The 19,396-nt window shown below is 42.8% G+C and overlaps 6 protein-coding genes across 7 annotated transcripts in view; 3 read left to right on the plus strand and 3 right to left on the minus strand.

Annotated features, from left to right (window-relative positions):
* Positions 1 to 181: 181 nt before the first annotated feature.
* Positions 182 to 1,976, plus strand: SARC_08781 (NEDD8; the record flags this gene model as incomplete). Its single annotated transcript, XM_014297218.1, has 3 exons — positions 182 to 231; positions 494 to 576; positions 1,083 to 1,976. Coding segments are annotated over 3 exons (218 nt in total), but the record flags the coding sequence as incomplete, so codon positions are not given.
* A 548-nt stretch (positions 1,977 to 2,524) lies between these two features.
* On the plus strand, positions 2,525 to 5,337 carry SARC_08782 (polyadenylate-binding protein 1). The gene is made up of 2 exons (XM_014297219.1): positions 2,525 to 4,330; positions 4,608 to 5,337. The coding sequence occupies exons 1-2, from the start codon at positions 2,681 to 2,683 to the stop codon at positions 4,848 to 4,850; spliced, it is 1,893 nt and encodes a 630-aa protein (XP_014152694.1). The 5' UTR covers positions 2,525 to 2,680; the 3' UTR covers positions 4,851 to 5,337.
* Positions 5,338 to 6,473: 1,136 nt separating this feature from the next.
* Positions 6,474 to 6,905, minus strand: SARC_08783 (hypothetical protein; the record flags this gene model as incomplete). The annotated part of the gene is made up of 2 exons (XM_014297220.1): positions 6,474 to 6,695; positions 6,819 to 6,905. 2 exons carry the CDS (start codon positions 6,903 to 6,905, stop codon positions 6,474 to 6,476), a joined length of 309 nt encoding a protein of 102 aa, XP_014152695.1.
* An 841-nt stretch (positions 6,906 to 7,746) lies between these two features.
* Positions 7,747 to 9,585, plus strand: SARC_08784 (hypothetical protein). Its single transcript, XM_014297221.1, has 4 exons — positions 7,747 to 8,044; positions 8,280 to 8,346; positions 8,850 to 8,974; positions 9,386 to 9,585. The coding sequence occupies exons 1-4, from the start codon at positions 7,989 to 7,991 to the stop codon at positions 9,420 to 9,422; spliced, it is 285 nt and encodes a 94-aa protein (XP_014152696.1). The 5' UTR covers positions 7,747 to 7,988; the 3' UTR covers positions 9,423 to 9,585.
* Positions 9,586 to 9,623: 38 nt separating this feature from the next.
* On the minus strand, positions 9,624 to 13,510 carry SARC_08785 (hypothetical protein). Its single transcript, XM_014297222.1, has 8 exons — positions 13,403 to 13,510; positions 12,729 to 12,885; positions 12,302 to 12,489; positions 11,874 to 12,015; positions 11,209 to 11,295; positions 10,841 to 10,996; positions 10,417 to 10,550; positions 9,624 to 10,187 (listed from the first exon to the last, which is right to left on the minus strand). Exons 1-8 carry the CDS (start codon positions 13,492 to 13,494, stop codon positions 10,130 to 10,132), a joined length of 1,014 nt encoding a protein of 337 aa, XP_014152697.1. The 5' UTR covers positions 13,495 to 13,510; the 3' UTR covers positions 9,624 to 10,129.
* Positions 13,511 to 13,795: 285 nt separating this feature from the next.
* Positions 13,796 to 19,396, minus strand: part of SARC_08786 — a gene marked incomplete at both ends in the record, with an annotated part of 8,941 nt that continues 3,340 nt past the window's right edge. The window contains 11 exons of one of the 2 annotated variants that reach the window (XM_014297224.1): positions 13,796 to 14,014; positions 14,236 to 14,326; positions 14,721 to 14,948; positions 15,235 to 15,405; positions 15,701 to 15,875; positions 16,393 to 16,492; positions 16,745 to 16,884; positions 17,062 to 17,129; positions 17,699 to 17,940; positions 18,705 to 18,781; positions 18,925 to 19,011. In XM_014297224.1, the coding sequence (XP_014152699.1) occupies positions 13,796 to 14,014; positions 14,236 to 14,326; positions 14,721 to 14,948; positions 15,235 to 15,405; positions 15,701 to 15,875; positions 16,393 to 16,492; positions 16,745 to 16,884; positions 17,062 to 17,129; positions 17,699 to 17,940; positions 18,705 to 18,781; positions 18,925 to 19,011 (1,598 nt within the window). Of the gene's footprint in view, positions 14,015 to 14,235; positions 14,327 to 14,720; positions 14,949 to 15,234; positions 15,406 to 15,517; positions 15,600 to 15,700; positions 15,876 to 16,392; positions 16,493 to 16,744; positions 16,885 to 17,061; positions 17,130 to 17,698; positions 17,941 to 18,704; positions 18,782 to 18,924; positions 19,012 to 19,396 lie in introns of those variants that run through there. The other variant, XM_014297223.1, reaches the window with a different exon arrangement.

Consider the following 19,396-nt stretch of genomic DNA (forward strand, 5'->3'; position numbering starts at 1 on the left):
ATATATATATATATATATATATATCTATATATCTATATATCTATATATCTATATATCTATATATCTATATATATATATTATTTATATATATATTATATTGTCTTATCCTTGATGCGCTAAAGTACACATATTGAAGTAAGAAATCGTCGGTTTTTAATAATATCACGTTTTTTTTCACTATAGACCTTGACGGGGAAGGAGATTGAGATAGATATTGAAGCCAGTGATCCGGTAAGTTGTATTGCACCTACGCAATAGTAAGGGTGACTTATATTCACAACATTAGTGTGCCCGTACCTATGACCAGCAAAGGTTTCTGTTTATTTGTTTGTCAACCATATCTGATAGAAGGAATATCGAAGTCGCGAGTATATTTGCAACAAGGTCAATATGGTTGCTTCGGATCCGTATGTTATAGTTGGCTTAAAAAATCTCATACTTCGCTCACTACAATTTTTTTTTTGTTGGGATTTTGTGTTTGCGCAACTTGTAGGTAGAGCGCATCAAGGAACGGGTAGAGGAGAAGGAGGGTATCCCACCAATCCAACAGCGACTCATCTATGGTGGAAAGCAAATGTGCGTGTATATGAACACAACTGCTATCTATCTTCACTATTGAGCGGTTTGGGTCGTCTTCGTACTGTTACCGTAGATGTCTAATTCGTGTGTTTATATTAATTTGGGACCACTGTTGTGGCTGGTGAAGTGTTCGTATGTTAATTATATTGAGCACTTGTTGGTACACATGTTGTTGTGTGACGTGTCTGTGGATTTATTCAGATCTTGTCGCGGGTGAAGTGTTCGCATGTTGACTACATTGAGCACCCAATTGTATGTATGCTGTTGTGACGTGACTGTGATTCATGTATATATTTCGAGATAAGCGGATTCGCTCGCGTTGCAAAGTTGTATGTTCACGGTCGTCGCATAAGTATGATTGGCAAGGAGTTTACTCCTCTCTCTCTCCCCACTCTACCGTAACCTGCTGGGGATTCACTCCCATTCCCATGTTTGAAAACGGATTCGATGGAACAATTTACTAAAGACTAACATTCGTCCGTGACTGTATTTTTTTTGGGTAGGAATGATGACAAATTAGTAAGTGACTTCAAGATTACGGGCGGCTCGGTTCTACATCTCGTTCTCGCTCTCCGTGGCGGACTGTGATTAAAAGCGATTGGGAATATACTTTTCAGTCTACTAGTGCAGGCAATATGCCAACTTTCACGCAGCAGAGTGTTCACCGAACTATAGTTTCTCAGAAAGTATTCATTTCTGTTGTCTAGAATCTGTCTCTACTGACAAAGTGTAATTAGACAGCAGATCCTTTAAGTGCGCTCGTTTGAACACAATGCGGATATACAAACACCTTTATCACTCACGGATGCCGGATGGCATATGCAGCCACTCTCGTTGAGGACTTGGGGTCCATGGGTTAGGTGATAGCAATTTGTTGTGATCGCAGTGATCGTGAACTGATGACACAATTTGATACATCCAGGGCTTCCAGAGTCCAGGCTCCATAGCATAAATATATTTAGGGGGGGGGTCCAAATTTGAAATTACCACGACGACCCTTGGCCTCGTTGGATTCTCAATTCTGGGACTGGGTCTGTCACTTACTTGAACATACGTATTTAGGTTGAAAACCCTACTGCGTAAAGCTGTGAACTTCCTCTCTCTGAAGTCGAGAGACTTCGAGACTCTCTCTCTCTCTCTCTCTCTCGAGAGAGTGCCAGAGAGAGAGTATATTTAACTGGGGTGTATGATCACTGTGGTAGTCATTGGCAAGTTATGATGGGTGTTTTTATATTTTTACAATCCGATTTCTCATGCAGCAGAGGCCAGCTGTTTTGTACATCACAAGAGATACAGTCTCACAGACCCCAAGGCCACAGGGCCTACTACTTAAGAGAGTAATTCGGCCCAGCGGGGCCATTGTCTCAGAGAGTACAGAAAAATAATAAAAATACCGTCACAAATTTCAGAAACGTTCAAAGAACCAGTTTCTATTTGTTCCATAATTTTGCACACATGTGTTTTGGACGCCGATTGTCTATTGGTTTTCATCATCTCCTTGCTAATGAATTTACGGACAATCTGTCCCAATTTCTGTCCCAATTTATTTTCCGGTTGGTGTGAAAGTAACCTTTGTAACGAAAAAATGGGCCAATTTGTGGTTCGCAAACCCTGACTTGATCCAGGAAAAAATATAATGATCACAACTAAAATGTATGATTTTTGAAGGCCATTTGATTTTTGAAGGCCATGTATGATTCAAATCAGCAGTCTTTTGGTCGCTGGGAGTTCAATAAACTAAAAATAGGTGAGTTCAATAGGTGGACTCGAGTTCAAAAAACTAAAAATAGGGCCGACGCCGAAAAGAAAATAGGGGCAAAAGTATTGGTGACCGGTTCCAGTGCGATTGTTTGTAGCGTGGCACTTGGCGGCTGGCGGTGTTTCAGAATTTTAAAAAGTGTATAATGTACACACACATGTACATGTGGGTTAACGTAATTATATACTTTCCTTATATACAGAGTATACCGCGTACTTCACGTACATTATCTCTAACCTCTCTTTTGTCATTCTTGAACTACTGATTAACTAGTAGTTTGTTTGTCAATCGACCCTATACCCCCCAAAAAAAACCAAAAAAAAGAACACTAACCCATCCACCATGTCTGCCACTCCAGTAGCTATTGTGCCCAAGCAGGGTAACGTCAACTCTACGTCATTATACGTTGGCGACCTTCACCCCGAGGTGAATGAAGCTCTACTATTCGAGATTTTCAACGCTGTTGGTCCCGTTGCATCCATCCGTGTGTGCCGTGACAACATCACACGTCGATCGCTTGGTTATGCGTATGTCAATTTCCACAACTTTCTAGATGCCGAGCGTGCATTGGATACCATGAACTACGCTGACATCAAGGAACAGCCCTGTCGTATTATGTGGTCACAGAGAGACCCCGCCCAGCGTAAGTCTGGTCTTGGAAATGTATTCATCAAGAATCTGTCCAAGGAGATCGACAATAAGGCTCTGTACGATACTTTCAGCGCATTCGGCAATATTCTGTCGTGCAAGATTGTAGAGAACGAAGTGTGCGAGTCTCTTGGTTACGGATTCGTGCATTATGAGTCTGACGAGTCGGCTGAAAATGCCATCGAAAAGGTCAACGGCATGCTTTTGGCCGGAAAGAAGGTCTTCGTCGGACCTTTCATCGCCCGTAAGGAGCGTCAAGACGGCGACGAAGCCCCCAAGATCAAGTTCACCAATGTGTTTGTCAAGAACTTCCCAACCACATGGGATAGTGACAAGCTTCGTGAAGTGTTCGCCGATTTTGGCACTGTCACGTCTGCTGTAGCTAACGTCAACACCGACGGCACCAGTGCTGGCTCCGGATTCGTGTGCTTTGATAACTACGAAGCAGCGGCCAAATCTGTTGAGGCTATGAACGAGAAGGTTATCGAGGAGAAGGCCCTATACTGTGGCCGTGCTCAGAAGAAGTCTGAGCGTGAGGCTGAACTTCGTGCCAAGTTTGATGCACTTAAGCTGGAGCGTGCTCAGAAGTACCACGGTGTCAACTTGTATGTCAAGAACTTGGACGATACTCTATCCGAGGAGCGTGTCCGCACAGAGTTCGCACCTTTTGGAACCATCACAAGTCTTAAGATCATGCACGATGATAAGGGTGTATCCAAGGGTTTCGGTTTCGTATGTTTCGAGACTGCCGAGGAGGCTACCAAGGCTGTGACCGAGATGAACGGACGCATGCTTCTTTCTAAGCCTTTGTACGTAGCTCTAGCTCAGCGAAAGGAGGATCGCAAGCTGCAGTTGCAGAACCAGTACGCAGTGCGTGCTAACGGTATGGTCCGTGGACCTGCTGGTATGCAGCCACAGCTTTACCCGGCTGGCGGACCTATGTTCTACACCGGCCCTGGTGTGGGAGTTGTTCCTAACGGTCAGATGGTTGGTGGACGTCGCTGGACTCCTCCGGCTGGTAATGTGAACGTTCGAGGTGGATATGCACAGATGCCCCCCCCTGGTTACATGGGACCTGGAGTGAACATGCAAAATGTTCCCCAACAACAACAGCAGAGAAACGGAAACAACAACCGTAACAACAACGGTCGACCACAGAATGGACAGCAGCCTCGCATGCCCCTTCAGCAGAATACACGTGCCGGTGTCAACCAGTACCGTCAATCACAGGGCGCTATCAAGCAGATCGTTAACCCTGTTCCTGCTGTGTCTCCTGTCTTCCCTGGTCAGGAGCCCCTTACTGCCTCTATGCTCGCCGAGGCTTCTGCTGTACAACAGAAGCAGGTATGTAATTCTATCTACTTCAAATTTGAGTTGTGAATCAAGGTTTATGCTAATTAGTTGTATAGTGGTATAGCTGATACACTTATGATGTACGTAGTTAGTTATACTGTTCTGCATGGCGAGATGATGAATAGAATACGATGAGGGTGGGCTATAAGTATGCCCGTTGATCGACTTTTTCTGGGTTTCTGATTTGCAATGCAAGTATTTTTTTTTATCTGTAGGGAACTGTTCCTGTGCAAGTTTACTTATCTTTCTCCGCATTTTGGTTTTACAGCTTCTCGGAGAACGTCTTTACCCCTTAATTGCCGCTACACACACCGAACTGGCCGGCAAGATCACAGGCATGCTCCTAGAGATGGACAACAGTGAATTGCTGCATCTTTTAGAGACGCCCGATGCCCTAAGTCTAAAGGTTAAAGAGGCCGTACTTGTGTTGGAAACTCACCAACAACAATTATCGGATGCCCGTACCACCGATGAAAACTCGCACGCTGATGTTCCCACCGTAGCCGCCTAAATCATTAGACTTTGAGGTTGTCTACATACTTCGAAGTGGTCGTCCGGGTGGTGTTGTAGTTTTGTAAGTTCATACCATTACAGATGATTTATCAGACCGGAATCCGACGTTTCCGGTTACCTGTTGGTTGTGGATCGGATGAGCGAATCTCCCGATACTCATCATGTTAATTGCATACGAAGAAACCGCTTGTACATTTCGGTTTTGGCGTGTGTAGATATATTTCAGAGTTCAGACACTCGTCTCGTACTTAGCTAGTGTCGACTCAATTTTTAGTTATGCTAGTGTGCTTAGATCCAGGTTCGATTTCAATGAGTGAGGAAGCCTCGTTATCAGTGCCTTGGGGAAATGAGTTCCGATGCTTTCGTAGATTGATAGCTACACAACAAGCTGATCTGGTCGAGAAAGGAACTTGAATAGCACAACACTAGCCTCAAATATTAGAACTTCCTTTGTACATAAATCAAAAATAAAATAATAATGCACATAATGACTGCTTTGGAATCCTTGAATGTATGTAGCGAATTCTGGATACTCTTGCACATAGCACAACACTAGCCTCAAATATTAGAACTTTCTTTGTACATAAATCAGAAATAGAAAAATAATGCACATAATGACTGCTTTGGAATCCTTGAATGTATGTAGCGAGCTCTGAACACTCTTGCCCACCCAACAACTCTTTAAAAACTTTTTTGAAATCCCTGTGCGCCTTCTTTGAAATCCTTGAGTGTATGTAGCCGGTAGTGCGATGGGTATTTTCGTGCTCTCGAGTCACTGATTGTATTTAGCGACGCTGATGATTCCTTAGTGAGAGGCCTGCTTGCAATGTACTGTCTGCTAAATAGTGCGCTACTTATTTTGCTTCAGAATTGTGAAGTCAAATCGCACTATTGGCACCATTTAGTGTTCAATTGGTGTTTACATTTTGACAAAGGAGATCAAGCGTGGTGATTGCAACGACAAGAGTTGAGACATTTATTTCAATCAATTTCAATAGTCTACAACAAACGACGACTGTGGTACAAAGCGCGGCTTCGAGTTCATTGAATATTTTAGTCAGCCGAAGAGGTCTGGAATACAAATTCGAATAGAAAGGGTCAATACACTCGGAAATTGTTTTTCGGTCAATGGCCACGTAATGAAAGGGCTTTCACGAACAGAAAGTAGCAGTTTTTTTCGCACAAGGCCTGGGAAAAATACCCCCGCACTACATTTGACCGCTAACTTACCAAATTCTAAAGTCTCGACAACGTTGTTTCTGGAAGGGACGATGTCAACCGGCTCCGCAAAGAGTATTAGTTCGTCAGGGACCACCCCTATGATAATCCGGAGAAGTACAGATGAGTGGATAGTACATGTCCACTCCAGCGAGATAGCATTCCGCACTCTCAAAGCAGGCTCAGCTGAAGCCGCTTATGCATGTTCGCAGTTGAGAGTGGAAGCACAGCTTGACCAAGATGATGTACCAAAACACTTCACTTTTAGCCCATTCCGAGGTCGTCGAGCCCGTTTCAAACTTATGTGATTAGTCGTGGCTGATTGTTATAAAACACATGGGCAACATTCGTCACTAATTTTGATCATGCACACGAATGGAACTATACCTACACTCGTACATGATTAACCTTCATTAGCCCTCGCCGGCGTCTCTTTGGAAACCATTGGCGCATTGACTTTTGGTCGCGTTGGTGTGCATGGAACCTTGCACGGTGTGGCTGTTTGAGCGCTCAGGACCTCATTGGACTTCGACGTGGATTCCGAAACGCGATTTGCTGCGCAAAGCTTCTCCATAAGATTGGAAGGAGTCGTCACATGTCGAGGCGTACCGCGCATACTACTCCTCTGCAATAGAAGATAACTCTTCACATATAAGTACGATTTCCACTCGAGAGTCAAGTTCTACATGCTAGTAGTACCATAGTGTTATTCTGCAAAGCAGCATATCCCACGACTTATACTACATACCGCTTGCGGGACGGCATCGACCGGGGCACCATATAATGGTGACCACAAAATGTCCGGTGAGAAAGGTACCACAGCCGAGGCCGACATTGTGACAGTTTTTTTGCCAGTCTCACAGAGCTGAATACAGTGCTAGACTGTGTGTTTGGTATTCAGTAGTTTCGCAAACTGGTGTCAGATATACAATAGTGCTGAAAAGCGAGTAAAGTATTTCTTTCAGAAGCTTACTCTTGTTTTGAGGCAATAAACTATAGTAAATCTCAATTTATTTCGCACACAGTTTATGTTCTATGTGTATATTTATATTTCAATAGTGTTATCGCTTAGGCTCAAGTCACTGCAAAAGTTTAGAGAAGAGACCTCGGTATGAACTTAGTCGTATGCCTAATCCAGAGAGTTAAAGCTTCATCATTGCGCAGATGACAATGATGTACACTTGAAGTAGATCAACAGCCCTACATACAGAGGGTGGCAGATCACATCTAGTGCACAGAACCGGGCGTGTTCGATATTATCTAGGACGAAACCTCTGCGTGCAAAGGTTGCATATAATCTCTATACGACTAGACATATCCATATCATGAACCATCTCAATATAGAAGCTATTGTAGGCGCACATCTTGGGTACAGCAACCAAACCTCCGGTCTTTCATAGTAATCCCCACGAAAGTATCCACACGAGAGTCATCAGGACCGTATAGCTGTCACTGTAATCAGGCTAAACTCTTAATGTATTAAGGCAGATCTCAATATCACTACGAATTTACGCGTGGCAGCCCGCCAAAATTTAAGCTGATACGTTTTTATGATTGGTCTGTGGCGGGACAACAGTATTTGTATTGGACCATTTTTGGCGGGCTTAGTTTCGTTACGGCTTCTTTTTTTACTCAAGCGTACGTATTTCCCAGTTCTCACTGTAAGTTTCGTCAGTGGCGTAGTGTGGCGCATATTGATACCAGTGACAGTGCCGCAGTGGTGTCTACGTTTAGAGTTCTCATTCTCATACTCATCCGTTAGTAGTAGAGCGAGATATTTTGGTTTGAATGTGGTCGTCCGTGTACAAATATATTATAGAGCTGTTGGTGCAGACTTTCACACTTTGTATGTGTAAGTAGCCGTGTAGGAGAACATCCTCTAAAGTCGGGATCGTGGATCACAAAAGGAAACGTAAATATGGTGCGCCATATTCAGGCCAGCGACTACATAGAGCCAAATTTCCGGAAGAAATGGTGTGCACATACCTGAATATGTTGGGCTTGCAGTGTTCATTAATTTACACGAAAGCTAAGATTGCCTCGTCGACAGACATGACAGGACTGGTAGACTGGTTGGGGTGGTCGATTGTGTTAGCAACGTTTTGGTAAACAAGAATACTTTATAGTGTGTGTGCACCTGAGATTCAAGTACGCTTTGTCTTTTACGCAGGCGTAGACTAACCTCGATACTACTCACTCACAATTCCAGCCACGAAAAGGCCAAGGCAAATCGGTTTAAGACTCGCAGAACACCCAGTACTTTCCAATCACCGGAGGTATCGAGGAGATCTGACAGTAGTACTGTGAAGTGAGGCATATCCTGTAGGTCACAAGTTCTGACCACCCTACTCAGGAAAATTTGAAAGCTATATATCTATGAATAAGGATGGACACTTGCGTATTTGTATCGTATGTAGGGATGTTTATTTACCTTGATACCTTTTTATATAATTGTTTAAAATTACTCTACAATAACACTGGATGGGCACGTGCAAGAAAGAGTTCGTTCCACCGGTGTTTGCTTTGCCGAGCGCTGATTGGTATGATTGATATGCTGCTCGTAACCTAAATTCACTGTGTACAATCTGATCGTCATTGTGGTCGTCTAGTGTACGCCCATAGGAGTGGTTCAGTAAAATTTCACGGATTTGTACTCATGAAGAAGTGTGTCTCGTACTTCTAGTTTTTAAATAGTTCTGGTTTGAGATGAAGGCACTCGGTTTCTAGGATGTAAAGAGCTTTGATAATTCAGTCTATAGAACCATCCATTGCCCGTCAGGAGGTACATCGAGAGACGACTGCTCCTATCCTGCTCTTCGTACCTGCGCGAAAAGTGACTAACCTTCCTAAAAATTTAGTAGTGGAGCAATCGAGTCCACGACCTGAACCAGTTATAGGAGCAAGGTATGTATGCGTGTACGCTACCGAATAAATTTTGAATTTAAAGGCTTGCATGTGGAATTGAAAGCCATAGTATCGATCATACAGTAGCAGAGTGAAGTAGAAGTACAAATTGGTAGCAAATCGTAAATGCAGTTTCCGTAGACTAACCAATGTGCTGTAGTAGCGCATTGTGCAATCGGTCTGTCTGATTTTCTGAGTGTTATTTATAGAAGATTGTCTTTGTGTCGTTAGCAAGATTGCCGTCATTGTAATGTAATCCATGATTACTCATCTCTCATGGAAGGCAGCACTGTCGGTAATTTCAGGTACCCATAACTTTAGTATATATTTATGAATACATGCATCACCATCTGTAATTGCAACTCAGTATCAATCAAAGATTCACACTACGAAATTCCTATATCACCGTAGTGTAGTGCAGGGCGAATGCTCCGACGGCTTCTTGTGAAGCCACCTTTGAACAAGAAAGTCGCTGAGATTACAGTATGCAGTGGTAATTCGTATCGACGGCGTGCTTTGAGATCCGTGTAGTTTTGTAATCATGGGTATCAAACAAAAGACACCAAACATTTGCTATATCACTGTGTCTGATTTCGAGCACAGGTATTTCCTCATTACTATTCGATATTAATAGAAATCATGTCTTTGTCGCCTTTCTTTCATTCAATTGTATGGATGTTGGATGCTGATGTCCCCAGTGCTAGTTGCCGATATTGTTTGTGAGAATACACAATCTTTTTACACGCATACAAGTTGCACATGAAGCTATGGATAGTAAAAGATTCTGATTTATTACATGCTTGAGTCTATAGGCCTAAACTCTACGGTCTGATCCAAGGCCACCAACAGTAAATGTATACAATACAGCATTGTCAGCGGACCTTTCTTGCATGCTTTAATACTGTGGAAGCATGGGCGACACGCCAGGCCGTCCTATGTGCTTAGCGGTGTATAATCATACCACCTCAAGTGAACTGTGTATGTCTAAACGTTGCACTAAATATCTCGAATCTTAGTATGGGTGCCAAAATGAATATACCAGTGGAAGTGATGCTGTTGTGCCTTGTGCGTGACCACTTTCTAGGATATCTACGAAGTCAGCGCTACTGCTTGCGGCGAAATGTCATACTCAGAACTTAAAGACTTGCATGATCATTAAGCGGTGCCCGTCTCAACTTGTGACGGCAGGTCCTTCCCTTCGTCTTTCTCTTTCCTGAAAAAGCGCAGGCGAGCAGATGCGATTGTGGTGAATACTTTGGTCGATTTTTATGTCTCGGAAAGTTGAGAGTACATCAATCATGAGCAGAAAGGTCACTCATGCAACATGCACTCACATCTAAATAAAACCCTCTGCAGTAAGGATCATTAGAGTATATTATATTTGCGGACAAAGTCTATTTGTTTGATGAATTGATCTACAGGCTATAATAACGAGCACTTACCTGTCTAGTTTACCCGCAAGACTAGCCAAGCTCATTTTCCTACTGTTAACACCGCTCTTGCTTCCATTAGAAGTTACTGTGTCCGCTGAGGGCCTCCGAATTTTCATCGTAGCCTGTGCCTCCACTGAGTTGCTCTGAGAAGTATTTGAGTGTAGCAGCCAAGAGTATACAATCAGATTGTGCGGATATTAACGAGCGCAAACGCAAAATATTCTAGCGGAGTACCGGAATTCTTTCCATATTTAAAAAATACGTTGATATAGCTAGTTATAATAAGCCCTATCACAGCGATTGGTTATGGTGGTCCGCGTACATTCAGCATCAGTAGTAGTTCTATACTACATCCCGATAATCGCAAACAGTCAGCTTTGCGATACATAATCACATAATACGTATGCACCTCGGTACGATTTTTATAACTTACAAATCCTCTGCGTCGCATGCGGCTTGCCTTCGGACTGTTGAGGATGCTCCGTAGGTCCATGGCACTGTCTCGGTCTCTTGCTTCGATTGGATATAGTTCTTCTCGGACAGCCATCTGTTCTTCCACATGCAGGTATTCCCATAATTGCTGTATAATCTACAGGGAAAATGTATAGCATAATTTAGATATGATGTAATGTAGACAGACTCCAATGTATATAGTTATGTCAACCTGCAAGTAGCAACATCAACAATAGTCAAGTGTACACAGGCTTTCCCATGTCATTGTTGCTATACAATATGCGCATCACAATTGATTTCACAACGAGAGCTCATATGCCAAACTGTCAGCAGTATGTTGGTACCTACCCTGTGTGACTTGACTTTACTCCTCGATTTGCCAAGGGTAGCGAACTTCTTCTTGGGAACGTGTGCCGCCTGACCCCATAACGACTCCTGTGCAATATATGACGTTGGTATGATAAGTAAAAATAATAATATCGCAAACTAGTTTGTATCTACTATCTACTGGGGATGTATCAAGGCTGCTGACGCACTGTCAAAATAAACAATCGTTAAACAAGAGTAAAAATAAAGATTCTGTGGCAATTTTGTTTGTGACACACTAGATTTTGAACAACGACGGCGTAGTGCATCTAGCTCGTTTTGGACGAGGAAACAGATGGTGGTTTTTCAGAGAGGGTCACAACACACGGTTTACACTCTAACGCTGTCTGCAGATGTACTTGGAGGGTAAAAATTCTCATCCGGACGGACACATAAACTCGACTATCAAGCACGTACATACCGTACACGCATTGTGTAGGAAACGGGCCATGACAAACACGCACACACATACTCGATTATAAATGGTACGAATATGGATTGCAATCAGGCCAGGAGCTGAGCCACTTGATATCTAGGGTGGTGGTTTATACGCGTACATTTTCCCGCTACACTTGTCCATCTCATTATTTAAATATGCATCAAGAAGTCTGACGAAGCAGGATGTGCAACAACACCGAATGACATACGATTAGGATGCCAAGCTGCTGTTTCGTGACGGGTCTGGCAATGTCTTTACACAGAGGGTCATGGTCTTTCAATTCGGTGAGTGCGTCAGTCATGTCGTCGAGATTGGTGTCCGGAATGGTCTCATTCTTCTCCTCTCCCCATCTGTTCACGAAATATTATAGTTGTAAGCTAGAGAGTTGCATAAGTATGATATCGGTTGATCTTAGGTAGGGGTACTGTGACCAAGGATACAAGTTGAATGTCACAGCCAAGAACATGCAGGTTAATTGTGGTATTGATATGAAAATATTAGTCTGAACGAAGTACAGGGATTGTATCGAAGGTAATCATATACGCGGGATCGTAATTTATTATGCCGCAATTATATTCTTTGCAAAGTCAGCAAAGATAACACTATTTTACTGCATGACAATATCAATACATTTACCTCTGCATGAGTAGCTCCACGATGAGGTTAACCACAGCCTCGCTATGCGGGGTCGTCGGGTGCGTCGAGATGTGCACACTGGATTGTGAGTGTATGGATATTTTCTTGGGCCGCCGTGAACGCCCCTTGTTGACAATGGTTTGTGATATGGTGATGATGGGCTGAGTTGTTTGCTTTGATTTTGTGGTCTGTATGAGATGTAGTGTACAAATTGTTGAGTAAAAAGGCTAGTATTGGGGTCGCACCTTACAATAGCCGTTTCCGTATGCCAAATATTACAACGTATCGGACATTCGGCAAAGCACGTCGAGACATTTTGACTCCAATTTTGAGGTTGAGAGTTTCAGATACATCCATGAGCTTACATATGTACGCGTAAGTCATTACCATACGTACACCTAGAGTCAAACGAAGAGGGGGTGCTTACTTTTGAACTGCTATGGGAGTCACGGGGCATGATTTTGTACGACATAGCGTATAGTTCCTCTTCCTTGACCTCGTTTCCAAGAAATCCTTTGATTATAGTGTTTAGCTTTGGTAACTGCACGTGCGACGGCACGATCTCCTGACATCGGTAGATTTCCCTGTTAAACGACCAGTAATGATAGGTTTACATCTTGATACTACTATGAGAAGGTTTACAATGATAGGTTCACATCTTGATACTACTGTGAGAAGTTTTACAATGATAGGTTCACATCTTGATACTACTGTGAGAAGGTTTACAATGTTAGGTTCACATTATGATACTACTGTGAGAAATGATAGGCTTACACCTTGATACTACTGTAAGAAGGTTTACAATGATAGCTTTACATCTTGATACTACTTTGAGAAGATTTGGGACTGGCCACATGAACCAACTGGGAGCTGATTATTCCGCCTGGAAGACAGTCCTTCGAGTTAAGAGTACTTGGTTTCGCACTTCGTGAGTTAAAATGCCTGAAAAGTGGCTTTTAAACACGCAATGTTCTATACAAACAACCACTTTAAGCCAGTGTTGAGTTTGAACCGATTAACGAAAAGGAAAGGCACGAATCGCGACTGAAATCAATAAGCTGCAGAGTGATAGACTTGCATAGATAAACCGCTGAAACATACCACGCACTCTCGGCAATTCTCCTCATTTTCTTGAAGTTGACGATCTGCCCACTGCCAGTCCATGATTTGAGGGCATCTTCCGTGTGCAGCATATCCCGTAGGTACAGCCCACTATGGTTCATTTGTGGAATTGTGCACGTGCAGGGTTAGTAGTGTGGATGAATTCGTATGTATGGAAGGATCCTTGCACGGATATTTCGTCATTCGGTACAGACCGATAGCAAAATGTAGTGCTACTGCAGGCTATTGTAGTGCTATGAAGGTCTACAACTGTCCAGTGAAATAGTACGCTATGTATGAGTAGAAGCCGCAGTATGTAGTAGATGGAGGTGGGTAGTCTCGCAAAAGCATATAGTAAAATCAACCGCTTTCCTTAGCTCACGCCAAGGCGACTTACATGTATGGTATACAAAATCCGATTTGCTGTCTCTGGACCTCTCTATATCTCTTGTAGTTCAACATGGGCGTTGTGAAGTCCTTCAGTTCCTGTAGAGCTTTCGTTTTCCTGTCGCTCAGTTCGTGGAATGTTTTGTGCAGACGCTCTACGGCAGTATGTTGCAGTGCACCGTCGATCGCCATCATGGTGTTGTAATTGCTCTGGGTTCTGAGAGACTGTTTTGGACGAGGGTGCGTGAATATGAATTTAGTACGTATGATCCAGAGAAAACGTGGTGTGCGAAGGATTCATGTCTTGACAGATCGGAGATTGAATTCGAAAACTTCAGAAGACGCAGTCTACTACAATCTACGGCTATTATGAAGGCAAGCGCAGTCGTATTACGGATATATGGGTTTCAATTTTGTATATAAATTAACACACAAGTAGTACATACAGCAGCCAGCGTTCGAAATTTGTCGATCGTTCGGGCGCCATTCTCAATTGTATCTGCTGATAGAATTGTGTGAATAACCCAAGTCGAAACCCTGGAAGACGGAAGGCATAATTCAAAATCAATCATACGTATACGCATCGAGCAATCATCTATTAAACTTCAGGTATGTTTCAGTCTGCTAAAAATAGCTGAGCGTCGATTTCTCTATTCACCTAAAAGTTCTTTGCAATTACACAATCAAGAAACCGTGAGTTCTCAATATAACGACTAAATGTTCTAATATATATATATATATATATATATATATATATATATATATATATATATATATATATATATATATATATATATATTATATATATATATATACCTATATAGATATATGTATATTATACATCTGCATATAGGTATTTATGGTAACATCGGTTATAGTACTGTCGCAAACACCGATTCCAGGTACGCAATATCAACCGCACAACACATACTGGTTGAAGTGAATGATCATCTTCATAATGGGGCATTGTTCCAGCTCATCGGTCCACAATTTGGCCTTTAAATCGCGCATTTGAATCGCGTGGAAGTAGTCGAACTCTATTAGTGTCAGTTGCTCGGCAACCAGGTCCAGTGGCAAGGCGCCGAATTCGGGTTTGTAATCGGCCTCCTCGGGTGTGGGTTGTGACAATAGAGCTTGCTTCTTGTCGAATTGTTGTTGCCTGAGGGTGTGCAGCACTTATAGTGTGTTTGTATTCGGTTGTCGGGTGGTTTCCAGTGCATAGCATGCAGAACGTGAGTGGAGGTGTGAAAGTAAAGCAACGTCTGCCATGTGATGCCAATGTGGGCACTGACGTGCAATATGATACTGAGAGGCATATAAGCGGACATGCGCACATATAAAGGCAATTTATTGACAAACTGACGTCTTTGGCGTTTTCTAACATATCCACTGGCATGTGTGGCTATCACAAAAATATTATACTATGATGTATTTGATATGCTTACAATTGCTTCTCCAGAGTTCTTCGTAGCGTGCCAGTATCTTCGCCGTGATTCTCCATCGCCTTATACAAGTTGTCGAGTTCGGTTTGCATTTCAGGCTCCACAGAGACCAGTTCTTTGTTCTTGAAGAAATTTGGTACCGTGAAGTCCAGTATTTGTTGCTGCATCCAAAATCTGAACGAATCCGTTTAGAGAAGAATCGCATATATATTTGCGACGTACGTATACAACATTGATTGACAACAGTATACAACAAGTTAGTTAACTTTGTTGCACTGATCTCAATTTCGAGTTTTTGTTAAGCACGAAACGAACAGATGGAGCCGAGCACCTTACACCAAGGCGCTAGATGTGCGATGAAATGCCGACTGTCAAGTGAAATCAGTATCAAGCTTTGTTCACATATTCAAGAACGAAACATACCAATGAACAGGAAAACCAGAAAAAGACGCATTTATTTAGTACACACCTTAGTCCTTGACAGATAGCGTTTCTCACTCTCTTCTCTTCCGGATAGTCTTTTGGCACATCATAAATCTCGGTAAGCTTTCTCAACAAACCGGGTGATGTCAGAAACCACAGGTGAGACCGCAGCATTATTTTGGGAAAATTGTAGCTGGCCACTTGGAAGGTAGAGCACGATCCTACAGAGAGAAATATTGCGCGATGAAAGCTTAACGGGCGATAGTAGGAGGCGATGGTGTACTAATTTGTGAACGAAAATCCAGGCGATGGTGTACTAATTTGTGAACGAAAACCCAGGCGATGGAAAGAACCTTGTGGACTGAGTGAGATCTGACTTTGCGTAAAGCGCAAACTCGAGGTTCTCTTCGTATTACGCTCCTCTGCAGACAAGCGTAGCTAAAGTGCGGTACCATATCGCTGTACTATACTCTTTGGAAAAAGAAAATGACAAAATGTACGTGCTTGGAAACGCAAAAGTCATTTTCAGCGCGCAAAAACAGCGGTCGTAGTTCACAGATCATCGTATCGCTTAGTAAAGGTAGTTGGTAAGAGAGCGAGGGGTTATACATGTCTGCGATAACAAATTGTCCAGCTGTTTTTGTAGTAATGTCATAAATGAATTACTTACAAGGTGAAGAAGGGCTGTCGATTATATCCAAACACAAAGCTATTGCTATCAAGCGTGCTCCAACATACCAAAGTGGCGTATGTAATGTTCGACTAATCTGTTGACAGAGGCAGCAGATAGGATCCCATCTTCACCCTCATCCTCCTCCTCGGAAATATCAAACCATACCTGAGTGAGCGCATAGAAAGCAAATGAGAGCTTGGTGCTGTCGAAGAAAAAATTGCAAAAACAACAGAGAAACGCACCCTGCCTGTATGATGACTTGACGCGCGTGAGGGGGCACACGGTAACAAGGCACGTTTGGGTATTTATGATTCAGAAGAGCGTGTTCTTCGTTCGTTGCAAGTTAATGCAGAAAAGTCTGCATATACAGTCAACACACTGTGTACACGTACTGGCGATGTGCTTCGAGTTGCTTACCCTGGGCTCATTGCTTGCACGAATTTCCTCCCAGTAGCCCAAATTGGGTGTCATGCACACGGAATCACTGCTGTCACAAATCGCATCAAGGCTATCAAACGAAGCACCAAGTCGTGCAGTATCAGAGTTGATTGTGAGACCTGCAATTGTGTCCAAATCTAAATTAGTACATGCCATCTCGAGATATCTTTCTCAGTCATAACAAAAACGAGCAATGTAGAATTTTCAACTGACTGAAACTCCAGGAAAGTCATCAAATGACGAGCCAAATGTCTCCAATAAATTCCCTCGTATAAGAAAAAACTGCCATCACATACTATCCGAGGCGATACACTTCACATTTTGGAGCGAGCCCGGACCAGAAGTTGCCATCGACGAGGTTGCGCTGCGAACGGAAAGGAAGTGTGAAAACAGCGATCAGGCACATAGCAAGCGTTTCCATACTTCATGTTGATGCGGCTATTGCCACTGCTCGTGTGATTCAATTGTGATGCTAGTGGGGACTGATACTATTGCGATACATATGCCATAGTGACTATAGACGTTCAACTTAGATGCTAGATCTTCTGGCAAAGACAACGACGTTGTCCCTACCAGATGTCTCATACCACGCGAAGCCCAGAAGATCATGTATCTATGTAAAAGAAGACCGCACAACAAAGTGTCCTACATTGTGAGACTGATTTGCTGATAAATATTCTAATCACAAACCGCGTTGGCAGGTATTTCTATACACGAATAAACTTTTTTGCATTCCAGGCAAGCAAAGTGTATCGACAACGCCGATAGGACCCCTTCTGCAGCACAGAATCGGAAGTGACGAGGATGCTAATCATACAGGTATGCAAAACACCCACATGCTGACCGTTTCTCATTATTCTTCTACTCCATGCACTAGCCTGATACCCGCACACCACACTGGAGGGAGGGTGTAGATACGCCGATATAGTGTACCTGCTGCTGGAGTTTCTCATTCCCGCTCTGCGAATACTGGCGAATGTATGTGACAGTGTTTTCTTCGTAGTGTCCGATGGCATGGGTCTGAGCTTCATTTTTTCTGTGTCGTCGCTTGCGTCCGTTCCCGTACTACTGCCGGCTGACATTGCTGACGTACTTGATAACGAGCCACCGCTTGATTTCGCAGACAAGGCTTTGATACCATCACTATCATCAGAAGTATGTCCTGTTATTTTGCCCTGTGTGCAGCGGGGAGGAAGGGTAATATAGTATTCACATGTTGGGCCATAAATCGGTGTGATTGTTTAAAGTGTGGTTGTCATTCGATCTTAACTTGACTTGTAAACGTTATTGGGTGTTTTATGTGAATGCCCACTAAGCTTTGACTACCAGCGGACAATCTCCAACAACAAAAGGAATTTAATAAACTACGGTTGCGTCGAGTACGACAGCTTAAGTGTAAGAATTGTTTTGTGTAAAGAAAAGGAATGTACTGATTTATTGCTGCTGACAATATATACTTCTGCATTTCTTGATTTGAACAGTCTCGTGCAAAAGTGTACAGCGTCCACTGAAAACGCCCTATGACTGTCGAAATATTGTTTTGGGGCGTTTTGTAAAGTACGTAAGAGGTACGCAATTTGAAAAGTATGTAAGGTAATATAAAAGAAACTCGTAACTACACCATTTAAAGTATGAGAGCTCTGAGGGTATTCATTTTTTGTAGCATATCACAAACTTAAATTAAACTTTTAGCGTGCGATTTTACCGCTCCACTGGATATCATCACAATATATTTGGCCCTTAAGTCTATCGTCAATATAAACTACATTCAGAGCAAAGAAAAGAACTTCGAAAGAAAAGAACTTCGAAAAATAAAGTTGGTAACGACAATGACATTCCCCCGATCACAACTGCAGCACAGAAGTATGTGTGGTAGTCGTATACTCAGTATCACTAAGTGACGCAGATCTAACTGCAAGATGGAACCGGGTTAACATACCTTTGTTGGGATTCGTTTGCCATCCGCCCCTTTCATCGCTGCGCCCAAGTGCTGAAGCAACAATCCAACACCACCGCCTGTGCCAATATGGTGTTTGAGAAGTGGAGATGCATACTTGTATTGTTTTCTCCCGTTAATTGGGAGAATAACACTTCCAAAATTTTGGGTTATTGCGTATGAACAGGGAGAGAAATATTGCACGCACAATGTTCGTACATACTTATGCTGTGACCTCTACTGCGCGACTTAGGTGATTGTCCAGGCGAGTTGCTCAGGCTGGATCTTCGACTGTTAACAGTAGAAGCCACTGTGGATGTATAAGGATCAATGAAGATGATTACTATGAGTATTGTAAAGTGTTTGACATATATCTGTTGAAGCTTGACGGATGGATGTGAGGAATAAATACTACAAGTCAAAACAGCTTGTTTAGGTAGTCAAAAAGACCATGTACGGAGTTGAATGTATAGCCATGGTAAAAGTAGCGATAACTGGACTGAAAACAGCACATCCTTCAATCTATCAGTCTTTTGACTTCTAATACACACACACACACACATATATACACACACACACACACACACACACACACGCACACACACACATAAACACACACACACACACGCACACACACACACATATATATATATAGATATATACATGTACATATATATCACACACACACACACACC

Source organism: Sphaeroforma arctica (assembly GCF_001186125.1).
Source record: "Sphaeroforma arctica JP610 unplaced genomic scaffold supercont1.827, whole genome shotgun sequence".
NCBI lineage: Eukaryota > Ichthyosporea > Ichthyophonida > Sphaeroforma > Sphaeroforma arctica.